The 19,646-nt window shown below is 45.6% G+C and overlaps 1 protein-coding gene across 3 annotated transcripts in view; it reads right to left on the bottom strand.

Moving 5' to 3' along the window:
- The window catches only part of TMEM108 (transmembrane protein 108), a 388,204-nt gene that overhangs the window by 13,539 nt on the left and 355,019 nt on the right, over window positions 1-19,646 (bottom strand). For all 3 annotated transcript variants that reach the window (XM_019962329.2, XM_019962338.2, XM_070794743.1), the window contains one exon: window positions 1,005-2,438. In XM_019962329.2, coding sequence (XP_019817888.2) covers window positions 1,005-2,438 — 1,434 coding nt within the window. The remainder of the gene's footprint in view (window positions 1-1,004; window positions 2,439-19,646) is intronic.

Raw genomic sequence — 19,646 nt, forward strand, 5'->3', positions numbered from 1 at the left:
AAAGGAAATGGCTACCCACTCCAGTATTCTTTCTGGAGAATTCCTTGGACAGAGGAGCCGGGTGAGCTACAGTCCAGGGAGTTGCAAAGAGTCAGACACGACTGAGCAACTAACACTTTCACTACACTTTTTTCAGGGAGGAAGAAGCCCCTGGAGTTTTCAATATAGGAGTGATGGTGGGAGTGATGGTGGCAGCAAGGGGGCGCTGGTGGCCCGCTATTGTTGTGGTCTAGGGGAGCCCTTCTCCATGTACCCAGTGGGAGCAAAGGCAATGACAAGGTCCACAAAGCACCACTTCACACCACATATGGACAAGCAAAATGGGGAGGAGCCACAAAACAGCTAAATTCACATGTAACTTGTAAGCCTCAATTTAGTTATAAGAACTGTTTTTGTCAAGGCTACTAGAACTTCCTGCAAAATAAAAACTTCATCTTTTCTTCTTTCATGAGGGAAGACAGGAGGAGGAGAAGAGAGCAACAGTAAGGGCGACGGAAGAGAGGTTGGGGGGAAGGCTCCAAGGGCTCTGCCACTTGGAGGCTGTCGGTTTGGAAGCACCAGCTCTCACCTTGCGGGGTGTTGGTGTCACGTGGCTAGAGAAGAGAGCAGGCAGGGTAGTGTCATGACATGAGCCCTGGGCTGGAAGATGGGTGCTCTGAGCTCACATTCTAACCCTGACTCTCATGAGCTCTGGGGTCCTGGGGAAACCATGTCCCTTCCCCAGCCTGGTGTTTCTTTCTGCAAAATGCCGAGTTGGACTTGACTCCCAGCTCCTAGGAGTTGTGCCTTTATGATCAGTGGGCATCTGAGCCATGGCCTGATGAGCTAGGGGCCAGGAGTGGGATAACCTGGGATTCTTGTTCTGCTGCCTTCTCTCCTGGGGTTCTGGGAACTCTGCAGACCACTTGGTGGGGACTGCCCAAGTGTGGGGCAAAAGAATTGTGGGGATGGGCACGCTGCTGTGGTGGTGGGTGAGGGGAGAAGGGAGCGTGTGAGGCACTTACAGCAGGAGGAGATGGGCACGCTGATGGCGAGGATCACCCAGGCGATGTCCATCTTGCTCAGGCAGATGGTGGCTCTGTGCTGGGGTTTGTCCCCTTCGGCCACATGGGAAATGTTCCCCGCTGTTCCAGGCTTCCAGGTCCCAGCGGGGACCAAACGGTTGAGGAAGTTTCCTGTGGCTGTGGACACCACTGTGGAGAGGGGACTGGGCACCCTGCCCATCATGGTGGGTGTGGGGGTGGCCACAGCTTTCTCCTCGGCTTGGGAAACAGTGCTTTCTGAAGCCCATGTTGGGTGGGCTGGGGCCTGCGGGGCTAAGGATGTTCCCTGAGGAAGCCCCTCGGAAGGGACTGAGACACTGGCATCAAAGGCAGCCTGGATGGGCCCCGTGGTGGCTGCGAAGACCCCAGAGTTGGTAGACGGAGGTCTGCTGGTGCCGGGGGTGACAGTAAGCCAGGAGTCACTGTGGCTGGAGCCGTCCTGCGGGTCACCATGGGGGCGCTGAGAAGGCACTGGAGCACGCTGTTGACTGGCAGGGGTGCCTGAGGCTGCTGTGGCATCTGGCTCCCCTCCTTGGCTGGTGAAGGTGGAACCACCCCCTTGGTCTGCCCTGCTAAGGCTGGGCTTGTCCTCCACAGGCACTAGGGGGGTGGTGGGTGGTACCCACGAGGTCCTGCTGGGCGCTGAGGTTGCAGCCACTGTCTGGGGCTGTGGCGAGGAGGAGTAACCCCAGAGCGGGTTCCTGGGGGTGAAGGTGGAGGGGTCAGGCTCCACAGACCCTGTGAAGTTGCCTTTGTAAATCTGAAAGATTTTCCCCAGCGGCCGCTTCTGCCCCAGATGTGTGGAGCTCTGGTTTCTTCCCCGCTGGCCGTCCTTCCTCCCAGCATGACCACTGGGTGCAGCGGGGATAGGGCGTGGTGAACTGCCGGCTCCCTTTCGGGAAGAGCCAGGGGGCCTGGGGGGCCTGCGTGTGGTAGCTCTGGAGGGGGCTGTGGGGGGACGGCTGGTGGCTTCCCCTGGCTTTGTCAGCAGGATGGTGGGCGCAGTTTCGCCTGGGGCGCGGCCCTCTGAATGGGAGGATGTGGTTGCCATGGCAGCAGGAAGTGGCCCTGTGGACAGGGAACCTTCAGAATGGGGGGTGGATGCCGTCGCCATGATGGTGGAGATGGTGTTTGTAGGAGGGTGTCCATCTAGATGGGGTGTTGTCGTTGCCATGGGAGCTGTGGCCTGTGAGGAGGGTCCATCAGGATGAGGGGTCGGTGTCACCACAGAGGCAGGGGTGGCCACCATGGAGGAGTGTCTGGTAGAACTGAGGGATGCTGTCACCATGGTGCCTGGGATGGTGCCTGAGGGGGAGACTTGAAGAGATTCCCTGGGAGATGGTTCCTGGGCAGCAAATACCAGTGCTTCAGTCAGCGCCAAGGTCAGGAGGAAGCCTTGAGAGGGAGACAGAGAGCAGAGGTGAAATCCCGGCAGCAGCTCAGCCCTGTGCCTTCCTTACCCATGAACCTGAAGCATCTGGGAACTCCAGGGAAATGGTGGGAGGATCCCTGAGGTCCCTGTGCATCCCACACAGGACCATGGGGACGGGGGTATCTATCAGGTTGGTTCCACCCAGCACCCCTCCCAGAGAGAACCCACCCACAGGGGAACCAGAGACAGCCAAACCAGCCAGGCCTGTCCTTTCCCAAGTGCCTCTGAAATCCCTCTGCCCTCTGCCCAAGGGCAGATGCTCAGACGGGCTGGGGGAGGAAGCCTTGTGGCCCCTGAGTGCCTGTGGACCTTCTGCACCAGGGAGCCGTCCAAAGTGTGACCACAAGGAAGCCAGCAGCTCTGTGTGAGCCGCCCTGAGTCACTGAGCAGGGCTGGGTGGGCAGAGCTGACCAGCACCCACGCCTTTTCAGACTCCTCCATTTATGAACTAGACACAGTGCTTGTTCACGCCCACCCACCAAAGAGTTAAGGAGGGTCTACCCCCTCCTTGACCCTGGAGACACAAAAATGAACAGGGCCTGGGTGAGGTCATGAGGTGAGGGCCTGGGTGACCAACAGGCAGAAGCGGACGGGATTCAGAGGGTGACCAGATCTGTTGCCCATAAAGTACTTAGCACAGAGCCTGCAGGACAAGGTGCGGTGCATAAACACCAGCTGGTTGTATGGTTAACTGCTTGTCCTATGTACTCACGAGGCTGAACTCTGGAAGGCCACTGGTGGTGCCTGGCCTTCCAGAGTAGGAGGAGCCCTTCTGAGCATTGACAGAAAACTATGGACTTTGCATGATGGTGAGTGTGTGTGCTTTTTGTTCACTGAGAAAAATGCACAAGGACAAAAATCTATACACGTAAAAACGCTTCTAAAGATGTGTGGATTTTATTAATCACAACAGCATGTGCCCATCTTTAAAAATAATACCTCAGATCAATGGGATATGTAGGATCTATTCGGATTATAAACGTGAAGACTGGCCACCCTGTACTACCCACGGGCTAGGAAGAGCTGCTTCCTACCACCAGGGAGAGCTTGACAGACCTCTACGGTCCGATTCTGACCTGAGACCTCCCCCGTTCACAGGAGCTCCCTGCTCAGTCACACTCATGCCCTTCCTTCAGCGCTGCTAGCTGCCAAGACCAGCCCAGGTAGAGATGAGCCTCTGACTGGTCACCCTCTCGGGGCCTCCCTCCCCCACAGATTCCAGCAGGATGAATGGTCAAAGCAGGGGCCCTGGTGGTGACGCTGGGGAACCTGGGGTGGTCAGCAAAGCTGGCAGGGGAAGACAGGGGCTCTGGTGAGTTTCTGGAAACAGAGATGGGGAGGAGACCTCCTGACATGGCTTCAAAGCAAGGTTCAGGGTCACCACTGAGGCCTCCTCCAACTTAGGGGAGGGGATGGGGTTTGGGTCAGTGCTCCCTCACCCTGCACATCTAACTTAGTGTGTGTGGGAGGCTGAGGGACAGCAGATGGAGTAGAGCCTATAGCAGTCACATCTCCAGGACCAACAGTTCTCCCTAAACGACAGAATTTCTCCACACTTTCATTCATAGTTTAGCCCATATACCAACAGTGTTTTCTACTTATCTGGGTCAATCCTAAAATCTGGCTACTGAGCATCACTCTGGCCCTGTCTCTCATGCTTGACTGAACCCTCGATTTAACCACCTGATGGGGCAGGAAGTTGAGGCTGAAGGCGATTAAATAATGTGTTCAAAGCCCCTCAGTAGAGAAGTATGTGACACCCGGGCATATCCAAAATGCACAGAGTTCCTGGTCACCCAGCACATACGAGGCAGGAGAAAAGGACAGGCAGTTGCAGCTACAGAAGGAACCATGTGCTCAGGGTTGCTGCAGCCCCTCTCTGGCAGTTTAGCACCACAGGGACAACCTATTCCTAGAGCTGGTGGTTGTGACTGCTGAGGTTTTAAGGGACATTCCCTAATAGGCCTCTGTTGGCTCATGAGCACCCTGGTTCAATATGTGCTGAACACATTCCCCTCAAAGCCATATGTGGACACCCTGGCCCTAGCACCTGAGGGTGGAACTGTGTGTTAGGGCCTTTGAAGAGCTGATTAAGGCAAAATGAAGCTTATGGGGTAGGTCCTAACCCAATCTGAAGGGTGTCCTTATAAGAAAAGGAGCCCAGGACACAGATGCAAAGAAGGCCCGCACACAGACAGGCAGTGAGAGGCCAGCTGCCTGCAAGCCAAGAAGAAAGGAGTCAGAGTACTCCAACCCTGCTGGCACCTAGATCTTGGGGTTCCAGCCTCCAAAACTGTGAGATGATAACTTTCTGTGGTTTAACCCCCTCCCCTCCCCCCCCACCCCCGGCCGGTGATACCTTGTGTGGCAGACCCAACAGACTGATATCCGTGTCATACCTTAGAGATTTCTGAAAAATGAGAAGTGGAGACTGGGGCTTGTGTACAGGGAGTTTATTTTGGGAAGTGGCCCTAGGGGACAGCCGTGGGGGCCTGAGATGAGTGAAACAGGGAAAGTCAATCCTAGGGTAGGTTTAAACTGATCAGGGTGCAACTCAAATCTGCTGGGGGTCTCTGAGGAGCTGAGCACCTCTTGCCAGCAGCTCCCCTTCCCACTGCCAGAGCTGCTCACCCACCTCCTCACTCCTCCATGAGGCCCACCTGAGTGAGTCAGCGAGGCTCTGGGCAGGGGCTGTCTGCTCACACCTGTACCCGGCTGGTGGCTGCCACAACAGCTGGAGTTAATTAAATTAAGAGCCCAGAGGATTCCTAGGGTGGAGCACAGATGTGCTCCATACAACCTGAGGCCCATCACCAAGGACAAGGACACTGTTGCCTTCCAGCAGCAGCATCAAGGGCAGCCCAGAGTTTTCAGAGAGGCCCCCAGGGACCCCAGGGACAGGCCAGAGGTAGGAGAGGGGTAGCTCGGCCTCCAGGGGGAACTTCTGCAGCCTCTAGAGGCAGAGGGATTAATGCACCCTGGTCTTCAAAATACTCAGGGAAAGAAATTCCCTTGACTTTCCCACCATGAACATCCCTGGGGCTAAAATCCTCCCAGGTGGGAAGTATACAACTGACTGGAGTTCTCCTTCCTGCAAGACTTTCAGGGAAGTAAACAGGTGTGCCCTTGCTGCAGCTCTTTCTAGATGCCAGCATCGCCTGAAGGTATTTTCACTCTAGGAGGACTGTTAGGGCCCTTTTTTCTTCAGATTTGAAAGCTTCGGTACAATGAATGGATACTGCCATCCTGGGTGCACAGGGTTTCCACCTAGAGGATGACATTTAGCTGTCACAGTGAGAAGGGCACTCGAAACAACTTAGTCCAGTCCCCTCATTTCACAGAAGGGGTAACGGAAGGAGTGAAGTGACTTGTCCAAGAACACAGCTGGTCGGGACACAGCCTGGATTACAGCCATCATTTCAAAGCAACTTTTCATTTGTATCATAAAACTGCTAGAGCATCGCAATGCCCAAATGCCTCCTTCAACATCCACAGTCATCCTCACTATGGAAATCGCCTCTCCTCTCTGGCACAAAAGGTTAAGCACTGAATGTAAAGGCTTACACCATCACAATCACTGCTCAAGGCCTTCAACCCAGGGCTCCCCTAACAGATGCAAATTTCCACTTCAGGCCCTTTGTGCTGGCCTGCTCATTCTCCTCCCCACAATCTGGGGCTACTGCCTCTTTGAATATAATTTGCATAGATTTGCATAATAGACTTTGCCGGCTCTAATTCCAAATATGTAGGCGAGACTATAACTAAAATCCTACTTGATGTGTTTTAAATGTAGAACCAATTTTTAAAGGATGCCAGAATAAGGACAAGTGTAGAGGGTGGGAACCAAAGATTGATGGGTGCTCAGATGTGGCAGGAAGGCCTCCTCCTACCTGCAATTCCAGTGCCCAGTGATCCCAGGACCCAGGGGAAGGAAAGGCCTTCCTCCTTCTGTTTATTTGGTTGGCTGCCGACAGCCCATATTGGGCATGATATTTGCATCTGGTAAAGGCAAGGAGGGAATTGGTGAAGAGAGAAATGACTAATCTGTGCTGAGTGCTTCCTGCCTGCCACGTGCCATTTGAAGGGCTGAGTGTGTTCCTGACACATTTAATCTTCATAACAACCTGATGAGGCAGGTACTATCATTAGCTCCCCATTGCAGCCGACGAAAAGCAGCACAGAGAGGCACAGGAAGCTGCCTCCTTCCACACAGCCTGGGATAGTGAGCTGTGATTTGAACCTGGCAGCCTGGCCCCAGAGTCCACATGCTCAACCATGTTCCCTCACCATTCTGCTCTGCATATTCAAAAGCAATGGTTCAAAATCTTTTGGGAATTGATTTTCTATTACTGATTTTTTGACTTTTCTTTCTTCCTACTTGTTTTCTTCTAGCTCCATTTCAGGGCTCTGTGTTAACATTTTTAACAAGTTAGTTAACTTTATTTTGCAATTTAGCTTCTGCATCAGATGTTTCAACAACAACAAAAAAAGAGAATCCATGCTCACCAAGTTTGACCATCATGAAGTCTGTTTTCTACATGGGCAATAACATACATCTTGCCAGCAAACAGGCTCTTCTCATTTCAGTACTATTGTCTTTTAATTGGAAGGGGCGCTAAGGCTCCCTGCTATCTAACGCCTTCACTGACAGATGAGAAGGCTGAGGCCCAGTGAAGTGGAATCCTCACTCTGGGCCACATACTATGATGCACCAGCCCACAGGGCTCTCTTCACATTACTATGGGTCTGGTATTCTAGTGCTCCATCCTCTGGACTTCTTTTAAAAACAAAATCCCTTTTGTTTTAAAGATCAAAAAGCTTGTCATTCCTAAGAGCATGGTTTCTGTCCATGCTCAGAAATAAATGCGCATCACTGACTTTAGGGTAAGCTGGGTGACTGCTCTGAAGAGGTACTCATGCCTGTGACCTTGGGCTTCTTTATGAAAGAGACTTTTTTTTTTTTCATAAAGACAAAAAGGAGTTTGGGGGTGTATATCTTTGCTGCTACTCCCTTCTCAGGCAGACACTTTCCAAATGTTTCCTCCTCTCAAGTCCTGCTGGTGACATGCTTCAGGTCACAGAACTTAAAGCACAGAGGGTTCTGCTTAGTTCTGAGAGACACCTGAGGCCATCACCTGGTGGGTTCCAGAAATGTCTGGGGATCACTGATTCAACAGTTGCACTGATCAGATCCATGACTCCACTGAGAATTATTGCTCCGAGTACAATCTCTAGAACACATGTGAGCAAGAAAACCACATGAGATGGGCCTAGGTGACCCAGACACTCCTACGGCCTCCAGCTAACATGAATTCACTTCGTGCTGCAACTCTGAAGCTAACAGATCACAGCTTTCTATCAAAAACATGTGTACTCACATGTGAGCACACACACACACAAGCTCCTCTCCTGGTAGCAGGAAATAAGAAGAATGACAAGCGTGAGAACTCCAGTCATCTCCATGGCAATAAACAGTTAAGTCATTCATCCGAAGTCAAAATGGCCATCATGTAGCAGTGTCAGGATTTAAACACAGTTTCTCTGATCCTGGCTGCTCGAAACCCTAGGTACTGAGAAAGTTTTGATCCAGGAAAATGTCCTACGCTTTATGAAGACAGGCAATGATATAACAATAGTAGGAGTGACCACAGCTACAAAACAAACATTTCCCTCCAAGCAGAAACACTCGGCAACCACACCACCTTTCATCTTCAGCTTTTGCTCCTCTGCCTTAGTCACTCAGTTTATTTGGGGACAAGCATTTTCTAACTAGAACTCCTCTTGGGTCTTGAAGCCATTGCTAGAAGCCCCTCCTGTGTGCCTGTAACCACCATTCCTACCACTGATCCAACCCCCATCTCTCTAAATGGAAATGCCCAGTGTCCTGTTTCAAATGCCCACTGTCTGAACTCTAAGCGGCCAGAGTGCAGAGACTGTGTCTGCATCAATGATATTTCTCCATATCTAGTCCAGTACCTTCAGTTCAGTTCAGTTCAATCGCTTAGTCGTGTCCAACTCTTTGTGACCCCATGAATCGCATCATGCCAGGCCTCGCTGTCTATCACCAACTCCCGGAGTTCACTCAGACTCATGTCCATTGAGTCAGTGATGCCATCCAGCCATCTCATCCTCTGTCGTCCCCTTCTCCTCCTGCCCCCAATCCCTCCCAGCATCAGAGTCTTTTCCAATGAGTCAGCTCTTCGAAAGAGGTGGCCAAAGTACTGGAGTTTCAGCTTCAGCATCATTCCCTCCAAAGAAATCCCAGGGCTGATCTCCTTCAGAATGGACTGGTTGGATCTCCCTGCAGTCCAAGGGACTCTCAAGAGTCTTCTCCAACACTACAGTTCAAAAGCATCAATTCTTCAGCGCTCAGCCTTCTCCACAGTCCAACTCTCACATCCATACATGACCACAGGAAAAACCATAGCCTTGACTAGACGGACCTTTGTTGGCAAATTAATGTCTCTGCTTTTGAATATGCTATCTAAGTTGGTCAATACCTTAGGTACCTTAGCCACAACAAATCTTTGCTGAAGAATGAGAAACTCTCCTAAATATCCAAAATATAAGAACTCATACAACTCAATTAGCAAAAAACTCCAAATAATCCGATTAAAAAAATGCTTGGAGGGTCTGAATAGACATTTTTCCAAAGAAGACATTCAGATGGCCAACAGGTACGTGAAAAGGCACTCAGTATCACTAATCATCAGAGAAACACAAATCAAAATCACAATAAAAAAACAAATGAAATATCTCTTCACACCTGTTAGAATGACTATAATCAAAAGGATAAGAGATAACAAGTGTTTTACGGATGTGGAAAAAAGGGAATCTTTGTGCACTGTTGGTGGGAATGTAAACTGGTTAGAGCCCACATGGGAAATAGGATGGAGTTTTCTCAAAATATTAAAATGGAACTAATATATTATCTAGCAATTCCACTTCTGAGTACATATCTGAAGGGAACAAAAATCACTATCTTGAAGAGATATTTGCACCTCCAAGTTCACTCCAGCCTTATGTACAATAGCCAAGACATGGAAACAACCACAGTGTCTACTAATGGATGAACGGATAAAGGAAGTGTAGTATTACACACACACACACACACACACACACACACACACACACACGATTACTCAGCCACAAAAAGAAGTAAATGCTGCTATTTGCAACAACATGGATGGACCTTGAGGGCATTATGCTAACCGAAATAAGTCCGACAGAGAAAGACCAGTACCATATGATCTCACTTATGTGTGGAATCTAAAATAAAAATCAGGGCTTTCCTAGTGGCTCAGTGGTAAAGAATCTGCCTGCCAATGCAGGTGACGCAGGTTTGAACCCTGGTCTAGGAAAATCCCACATGCAGCTAAGCCTGTGTGCTACAACTGTTGAGCCTATGCTCTAGAGCCTGGGAACCGTAATTACTGAGCCCATGCTCCGCAACTACTGAGGCCCATGCATGGCAACTAGAGAGTAGCCCCTGCTCACCGCAAACTAGGGAAAAGCCCGTACAGCGATGCAGACCCAGCACAGCCAAAAATAAATAATTAAATAAAATTATAATAAAATAAAAATTAAACTCATAGAAATACAGAACACGTTGGTGGTTACCATAGGTGGGGAACAGAGAACAGGGGAAATGGGGGAAGGCAGGCAAAATTCCAGTTATAGTAAATAAATTTTGGGTATAATGTATAGCATAGTATCTATAGTTCATAATCCATGGAGAAGGGAATGGTTACCCACTCCAGTATTCTTTCCTGGAAAATCTCACAGACAGAGGAGGCTAGTGGGCTACAGTACTTATTGTACATTTGAAAGTTGTTAAGAGAGTAAATCTTAAATGTTCAGTACAGTTCAATCACTCAGCCGTGTCTGACTCTTTTGTGACCCCATGGACTGCAGCATGACAGGCTTCCTGTTCATCACCAACTTTCAGAGCTTTCTCAAACTCATGTCCATTGCGTCGGTGATGCCATCCAACCATCTCATCCTCTGTTGTCCCCTTCTCCTCCTGCCTTCAATCTTTTCCAGCATCAGGGTCTTTCCCAATGAGTCAGTTCTTCACATTAGTTGGCCAAAGTATTAGAGTATCAGTTTCAGCATCAGTCCTTCCAATGAATATTCAGGACTTATTTCTTTTAGGATTGACTGGTTGGATCTCTATGCAGTCCAAGGGACTCTCATGAGTCTTCTCCAACACCACAGTTCAAAAGCATCAATTCTTCGGCACTCAGCTTTCGTTATAGTCCAATTCTCACATCCATACATGACTATGGGAAAAACCATAGCTTTGAGTAGATGGACCTTTGTTGATAAAGTAATGTCTCTGCTTTTTAATATGCTGCCTAGGTTGGTCATAGCTTTTCTTCCAAGGAGCAAGCATCTTTTAATTTCATGGCTTCAGTAACCATCTGCAGTGATTTTGGAGTCCAAAACAATAAAGTCTTTCACTGTTTCCATTGTTTCACCATCTATTTGCCATGAAGTAATGGAACTGGATGCCATGATCTTAGTTTTCTGAATGTTGAGCTTTAAGTCAACTTTTTCACTCTTCTTTTTCATTTTCATCAAGAGGCTCCTTAGTTCTTCTTCGCTTTCTGCCATAAGGGTGGTGTCATCTGTGTATCTGAGGTTATTGATATTTCTCCCAGAAATCTTGATTACAGCTTGTGCTTCACCCAACCTGGCATTTCACATGATGTACTCTGCATATAAGTTAAATAAGCAGGGTGACAATATACAGCCTTAACGTACTCCTTTCCCAATTTGGAATGAGTCTGTTGTTCCATGTCCGGTTCTAACTGCTACTTCTTGACCTGCCTACAGTTTTCTCAGGAGGCAGGTCAGGTGGTCTGGTATTCCCATCTCCTTCAGAATATTCCAGTTTGTTGTGATCCACACACTCAAAGGCTTCGTTGTAGTCAATAAAGCGAAAGAAGATTTTTTTCTGGAACTTTCTTGCTTTTTCGATGATCCAACAGATGTTGGCAATTTGATGTCTGGTACCTCTGCCTTTTCTAAATCCAGCTTGAACATCTGGAATTTCTTGGTTCATGTACTGTTGAAGCTTGGCTTGGAGAATTTTGAGCATTTCTTTGCTAGCATGTGAGATGAGTGCAATTGTGCGGTGGTTTGAGCATTCTTTGGCATTGCCTTTCTTTGGGATTGGAATGAAAACTGACCTTTTCCAGTCCTGTTGCCACTGCTGAGTTTTCCAAATTTGCTGGCATATTGAGTGCACTTTCACAGTATCATCTTTTAGGATTTGAAATAGCTCAACTGGAATTCTATGACCTCCACCATAGTGATGTTTCCTAAAGCCCACTTAATTTCACATTCCAGGATGTCTGGCTCTGGATGAGTGATCATGCCATCGTGGTAATCTGGGTCATGAAGATATTTTTTGTTTAGTTCTTCTGTATATTCTTTCCACCTCTTCTTAATATTTTCGGCTTCTGTTAGGTCCATACTGTTTTTGTCCTTTATTGTGCTCATCTTTGCATGACGTGTTCCCTTGGTATCTGTAATTTTCTTGAAGAGATCTGTAGTCTTTCCCATTCTATTGTTTTACTCTATTTCTTTGCATCAATTACTGAGGAAGGCTTTCTATCTCTTCTTGCTATTCTTTGGAACTCTGCATTCAAATGGGTATATCTTTCCTTTTCTCCCTTGCCTTTAGCTTCTCTTCTTTTCACAGCTATTTGTAAGGCCTCCTCAGACAACCATTTTGCCTTTTTGCATTTCTTTTTCTTGAGGATGGTCTTGATCACTGCCTCCTGTACAATGTCACAAACCTCTGTCCTAGTTCTTCAGGCACTCTATCAGATCTAATCCTTTGACTGTGTCTGTCACTTCCACTGTATAATCATAAGAGATTTGATTTAGGTCATACCTGAATGGTCTAGTGGTTTTCCCTACTTTCTTCAATTTAAGTCTGAATTTGGCAATAAGGAGTTCATGATCTGAGCCACAGTCAGCTCCTGGACTTGTTTTTGCTGTCTGTATAGAACTTCTTCATCTTTGGCTGCAAAGAATATAATCAATTGGATTTCAGTATTGACATCTGGTGATGTCCATGTGTAGAGTCTTCTCTTGTATTGTTGGAAGAGGGTGTTTGCTATAACCAGTGCATTCTCCTGGCAAAACTCTGTTCACTTTGACCTGCTTAATTTTGTACTCCAAGGCCAAATTTGCCTGTTACTCCAGGTAGCTCTTGACTTCCTACTTTTGCATTCCAGTTCCCTATAAGGAAGAGGACATCTTTTTTGGGTGTTAGTTCTAGAAGGTTATGTAGGTCTTCACGAACCATTCAGCTTCAGCTTCTTCAGCACTACTTGTCGGGGCATAGATTTGGATTACTGTGATATTGAATGGTTTGCCTCGGAAATGAACAGAGATCATTCTGTCATTTTTGAGATTTCATCCAAGTATGGCATTTTGGACTCTTTTGTTGACTGTGATGGCTACTCCACTTCTAAGGGATTCTTGCCCAAGTAGTAGATGTAATGGTGATCTGAGTTAAATTTACCTATTCCAGTCCATTCTAGTTCACTGATTCCTAAAATGTCAATGTTCACTCTTTCCCTCTCCTGTTTGACCACTTCCAATTTGCCTTGATTCACAGAGCTAACATTCCAGGTTCCTATGCAATATTGTTCTTTACAGCATTGGACTTTACTTCCACCACATATCACATCCACAACTGGGCACTGTTTTCTCTTTGACTCTGTTTCTTCATTCTTTCTGGAGTTATTTCTCCACTCTTCTCCAGTAGCCTATTGGGCACCTATTGACCTAGAGAGTTCATCTTTCAGTGTCATACCTTTTTGCCTTTTCATACTGTTCATAGGGTTTTCAAAGCTAGAATATTGAAGTGGATTGCCATTCCCTTCTCCAGTGAACCACGTTTTGTCAGAACCCTCTGCTATTACCCGTCCATCTTAGGTGGCCCTACATGGCATGGCTCATAGTTTCACTGAGCTAGACAAGGCTGTGGTCCATGTGATCAGTTTGGTTAGTTTTCTGTGATTGTAGTTTTCATTCTGTCTGCCCTCTGATAGATAAGGATGAGGCTTATGGAAGCTTCCTGATGGGAGAGTCTGACTGATGGGGAAACTGGGTCTTGTTCTGATGGGGGAGGGGGCCCATGTGCAGTAAATCTTTAATCCAGTTTTCTGTTGAGGGGGATTATAGGTCACTTTACATGTGTACATTTTCATAAATGTTACATATGTGCATTTCATAAATATTCTCATCATGTAAAAAAAATTATGCACTTTCACACACTTTCTCTTTCAAGAAACTAAATCTTAAAAGTTCTGATCATATAAAAATTTGTAACTATGTGGGGTGATTGATGTTAACTAAACTTATTGCAGTAATCATTCCACAATATATTCACATTTTAAATCATTATGATGTAATACAATGTTATATGTCAATTATATTGAAATAAAACTGGGAAAAAAGAAAACTCTTCTAAATCAATCACTAGCCAGCTTTTATTTTCCAAAAATAACCACTGTAACACACCCCAACCAGCTTTCTCTTCCTGAATGTGACTTCAGCACTCCTACTGAAAGGTGAAGTCTGTTCCATTCCCTGGAATCTGGGTGGGTTTGTGACTATGGCTGAAGTGATGCTACATGATTTCTGAGGCCAGGTTATAAGAGATGGTATTGCTTCCTCCGAGTCCTTACTCTTGGGTATTCCTCTCAGAAGTCAGCCACCATGCTGTGAGGAAGCCTGAGCAGTCCATGAAGGAGTCCATCTGGAAAGGGGCTGAGGCCCTGGCCTTCAGTCCCAGCTTGAACTTCTAGATGAAGTCAGCGCCGACTGACTACTGCCAGCCAGGGCAGTGAGTCATCCTCAACCCTATGTGGGCTACCCCAGCTGAGTCCAGGTACAGTAGAGACAAGTGATGCCCCCTAACTAGATTTATGAGCAAATGAATGATTAATGTTGAAGTTTTGAGGCAGTTTGTTAGGCAGTAATAATAACTTGAATATTATCTTTGTAGAAGTGAAATTAAAGTTCTTTCATTAAAAAACTCCTGGATTTAAACATCAGGGGTTTTAAGTGCTGGGGCTCAACAAGCTGATCTTGTCGTGGGTCCCTTACTTTTGTCTCCTGCCCAGATGCAAGGAAAGGGAAATAGCTCACTTCTGGGCTCCTTCTTCAGCATCATGATTTCTCTAATCTATACAATTCCCCCCCCCCCCTCCCGCCTCCGGAGAAGGGAATGGTTACCCACTCCAGTATTCTTGCCTGGAGAATTCCATGGACAGAGAAGCCTGGCAGGCTACAGTCCATAGTGTCACAGAGTCAAACACGACTGAGTGACTAATACTTTAACTTAACATCAAAGAAAGGAAGGAACAAATGCATACTAACAGGGGCATGAAGTTCCTGGCATCTAGGTACCTTGTGGACCAGGGCACAGATGGAATGAGGTGGAGGCTAGCATAAGGTGACCACACATTGAAGACATGAGTTCAAAGAGTATATGTATGTATATATGGTGCCTACATATTGAAGACATACATGACCATTTGCTTCAAGGGGCTGTCATTCTGGAAGGGAAGAGAATAATCTGTGACAGGGGAACAAACCTACACATCAAAGATGTTTTCTCAAAGGCCTTCTCCAAACAACAGGAGTCAAAGTTAGAGGAATGAAAAGGTCAGCTCAGTTTCTAATAAAAGAATAGGATCGTTAATATTCAGGAAACATCTCGCTGACATCATGGGAAAGAACACAACCGCATCAGTCCAGACTGCTTTGTACTCTCCTAAACTAAAAGCAAAAGACTCATAAAAATGTTCTATGCTTTACAGTAGAGGACCTGACAGACACTACCTCAGCCAAGTGATCAAGGTCATGGTGATAATATGCACCCTGGATATGAAGACAGCAATTTACCTCTGTAGCTCTCCTTTCCCAAACCTATATCCCAGGTCTAATGATAAGAAAAACATCTGAAAATCCCAAATGAGGGACATGCTACAAAATATCTGACCAGTACTCCTCACCAAGGTCATCAAAAATAAGGAAAGTCTGAGAAACTCACAGCCGAATGGTGTCTAAGGAGACACGACAACTAAACGTAATGTGGAATCCTGGCTGGGTTCCTGGAACAGAAGAAGGACACTGGGGGGAAATGAAGGAGATGTGAGTAAAAGTTTGGACTTCAGTTAATAATAATGTATCAATACTGTCTCATTAATTGTGACAGATGTACACCAGTATTGTAAGACACTGATTACAATGGGAACTGGCTGCAGGCTATATAGAATCTCTCTGTTTTACTCTGCAATTTTTCTGTTAGGTTCAAAACTACTCTGGGACTTCTCTGATGGTGTAGTGGATAAGAATCCATCAGCCAATGCAGCGGACATGGGTTCGATTCCTGGTCCAGGAAGATTCCACATGCCGCAGAGCAACTAGGCCTGTGTGCCATGACTACTAAGCCTGTGCTCTAGAGCCTGTGCTCTGCAACAAGAGAAGCTATTGCAATGAGAAGCCTGAATACTGCAACAAAGAGTAGTCCTGGCTCACCACAACTAGAGAAAAGCCTGCACATAGCAACGAAGAGACAGTGCAGCCAAAAATAAATAAATAAAAATTATGGGGAGAAAACAACAACAACAACAACAACAACAACAACAAAAACCCAAAACAAAAATCTAGCCTGAGATTTAAAAAAACGTTCCACGGAGGTAAGACAGCAGGGACAATGTGAGAGTGTGTCCTGGAAGGAAAGTTAGCTGAAGGGAGGTTTGCAGGCAACTTTCCCAGAGCCTTGGCGTTAGATCATGTGTCCACAGATGCATTTTGGAGCCCACTTACAGAGGGGAGTAACTATTGTCACATCTATCTATCCCCCCTGCTTCTCACCATTTAAAGTGTTCTCACAGAGAGTGTGGAGTTTGGAGGGGAAATGGTCAGGGAGACTAACAGCCTGAACACATAGTTTTTTCTAACCTGTTCAAATTCCAACTGGGGGATCAGTTTATATACATGCTACATGTGTAATATAAATACTCTTGACCAAGGAAGCAGGCTGCATGGAAACCAAAGCTTATGTCTCATTCAGATCAGATCAGATCAGATCAGTCACTCAGTCGTGTCCGACTCTTTGCGACCCCATGAATCGCAGCACGCCAGGCCTCCCTGTCCATCACCAACTCCCGGAGTTCACTCAGACTCACGTCCATTGAGTCAGTGATGCCATCCAGCCATCTCATCCTCTGGCGTCATTTGCCATTCCCTTCTCCAGTGGACCACATTCTATCAGATCAAATTGCCAACATCCGCTGATCACTGAAAAAGCAAGAGAGTTCCAGAAAAACATCTATTTCTGCTTTGTTGACTATGCCAAAGCCTTTGACTGTGTGGATCACAATAAACTGTGGGAAATTCTGAAAGAGATGGGCATACCAGACCACCTGACCTGCCTCTTGAGAAACCTGTATGCAGGTCAGGAAGCAACAGTTAGAACTGGAAATGGAACAACAGACTGGTTCCAAATAGGAAAAGCAGTACATCGAGGATGTATATTGTCACCCTGCTTATTTAACTTATATGCAGAGTACATTATGAGAAATGCTGGGCTGGAGGAAGCACAAGATTGCTTCCTGGAATCAAGATTGCCGGGAGAAATATCAGTAACCTCAGATATGCAGATGACACCACCCTTATGGCAGAAAGTGAAGAAGAACTAAAGAGCCTCTTGATGAAAGTGAAAGAGGACACTGAAAAAGTTGGCTTAAAGCTCAAATTCAGAAAACGAAGATCATGGCATCTGGTCCCATCCCTTCATAGCAAATAGATGGGGAAACAGTGGAAACAGTGGCTGACTTCATTTTTTTGGGCTCCAAAATCACTGCAGATGGTGACTGCAGCCATGAAATTAAAGGACGCTTACTCCTTGGAAGGAAAGTTATGACCAACCTAGACAACATATTAAAAAGCAGAGACATTACTTTGTCAACAAAGGTCCGTCTAGTCAAGGCTATGGTTTTCCCAGTGGTCATGTATGGATGTGAGAATTGGACTATAAAGAAAGCTGAGCGCTGAAGAATTGATGCTTTTGAACTGTGGTGTTGGAGAAGACTCTTGAGAGTCCCTTGGACTACAAGGAGATCCAATCAGTCCATCCTGAAAGAGACCGGTCCTGGGTGTTCATTGGAAGGACTGGTGCTGAAGCTGAAACTCCAGTACTTCGGCCACCTGGTGCGAAGAGCTGACTCATTTGAAAAGACCCTGATGCTGGGAAAGATTGAGAGCAGGAGGAGAATGGGACGACAGAAGATGAGATGGTTGGATGGTATCACCATCTCGATGGACATGGGTTTGGGTGGGCTCTGGGAGTTGGTGATGGACAGGGAGGCCTGGCCCACTGCAGTTCATGGGGTCACAAAGAGTCAGACATGACTGAGCCACTGACCTAACTAATAGTTATAAAGTCAACATACAAAAAATTAATAAATAATTATTTTATTTATATGAGGTTCAAAACAGACAAAACTAATCTCTAGTGGTAGAAATCAGAACAAATTGTTGTTCTGAGAGGGGAATATTGGCTGAAAAGGAGTATCAAGTTTCTTAGGGTATAGAGAGGTTCTATATCTTGGTTAGAGTAGTGACTAACAGAGGTATACTGCACATTTAAAGTGTGAGTGTTCGCTGATTGGATTTTAAAAAAGGACCTTTCAATATGCTCCCTACAAGAGACTTACTTCAGGGCTAAACACACACACAGATTGAAAATGAGAGGACAGGAAACAGTACCACATCCAAATAGAAATGACAAGAAAATGAGGGTAGCAATACTCATGTCAGACAAAGTAGACTTTAAAATAAAGGCTATAACAAACACAAAGAGGGACACTATATAATGATAAAGGGAAGAGGATATTACACTCACTAACACATATGCACCCAAAACAGAAGCACCTAAATATATAAAGCAAATACTAACATTCATAAAGAGAGAAATGAGCAATGATATAATAATAGTAAGAGACTTTAATAAAATCAGTAAGGCACTAATGGCTTTAAATGACATAATAGACCAGGACTCTAAGACAGAATAGACCAGATCATAGGATATTCTATCCAAAAACAGCAGAATACACATTCTTTTCAAGTACACATGGAATGTCCTCCAGAAGAGATTACAGGCTAGACCACAAAACAAGTCTCAACAAATTTAAGAGAATAGAAATTATATCAAGCATTTTTCCCAACTACAATGGTATGAAACCAGAAATCAACTACAGAAAGAAAAATGGGAAAATGAGAAATGTGATAACTAAACAATATACTGCTTGAAAAACCAGTGGGTTGATGAAGAAATCAAAGGGGGAATTAGAAAACTATTTAAGGCAAGTGAAAAATGGAAACACAACACTTCAAAATTAATGGGATGAAGCAAAAGAGTCCCAAGAGAGAAGTTTATAGCAATACAGGCCTTCCTTAGGAAACAAGAAAAGTCTCAAACAACCTAATTTACCACCTAAAAGAATTAGGAAAATGAACAAAGCTCAAAATTGGCCAAAGAAAGAAAATAAAGATCAGAGAGGAAATAAATAAAATACAAATAAAAATATATAGGAAAAGATCAAGGAAACCAAGAACAGTTTTGTTTTGTTAAAAAAAAAAAAAATGAAACTGGTAAATTTTAACCAGGCTCACCAAGGAGAAAAGAGGGCTAAAATAAGCAAAATAAGAAATGAAAGAGGAGAAATAATAATTTATGCTACAGAGATACAAAAAAAAACCATAGGAGAGTTCAGGATGGGGAACACATGTATACCTGTGGCGGATTCATTTTGATATTTGGCAAAACTAATACAATTATGTAAAGTTTAAAAATAAAATAAAATAAAAAAAAGAGAAAAATACTATGAACAGTTGTATGCCAACAAATTGGACAACGTAGAAGAAATGGACAGATTTTTAGAAACATACAGCCTGCCAAGATGTAATCAAGAAGAAATAGATAATTTGAACAGACTAATCACAAGTAGTGAAATTGAATTTGTTATTTTTTTAAAAAGTTTCCAGAAAACAAAAGTTCAGGATCAGGTGACTTCATAGGGGAATCTTACGAACCATGTAAAGAAGAACTAATACCTATCTTGCTCAAACTATTT

Source organism: Bos indicus, chromosome 1 (assembly GCF_029378745.1).
Source record: "Bos indicus isolate NIAB-ARS_2022 breed Sahiwal x Tharparkar chromosome 1, NIAB-ARS_B.indTharparkar_mat_pri_1.0, whole genome shotgun sequence".
NCBI lineage: Eukaryota > Metazoa > Chordata > Mammalia > Artiodactyla > Bovidae > Bos > Bos indicus.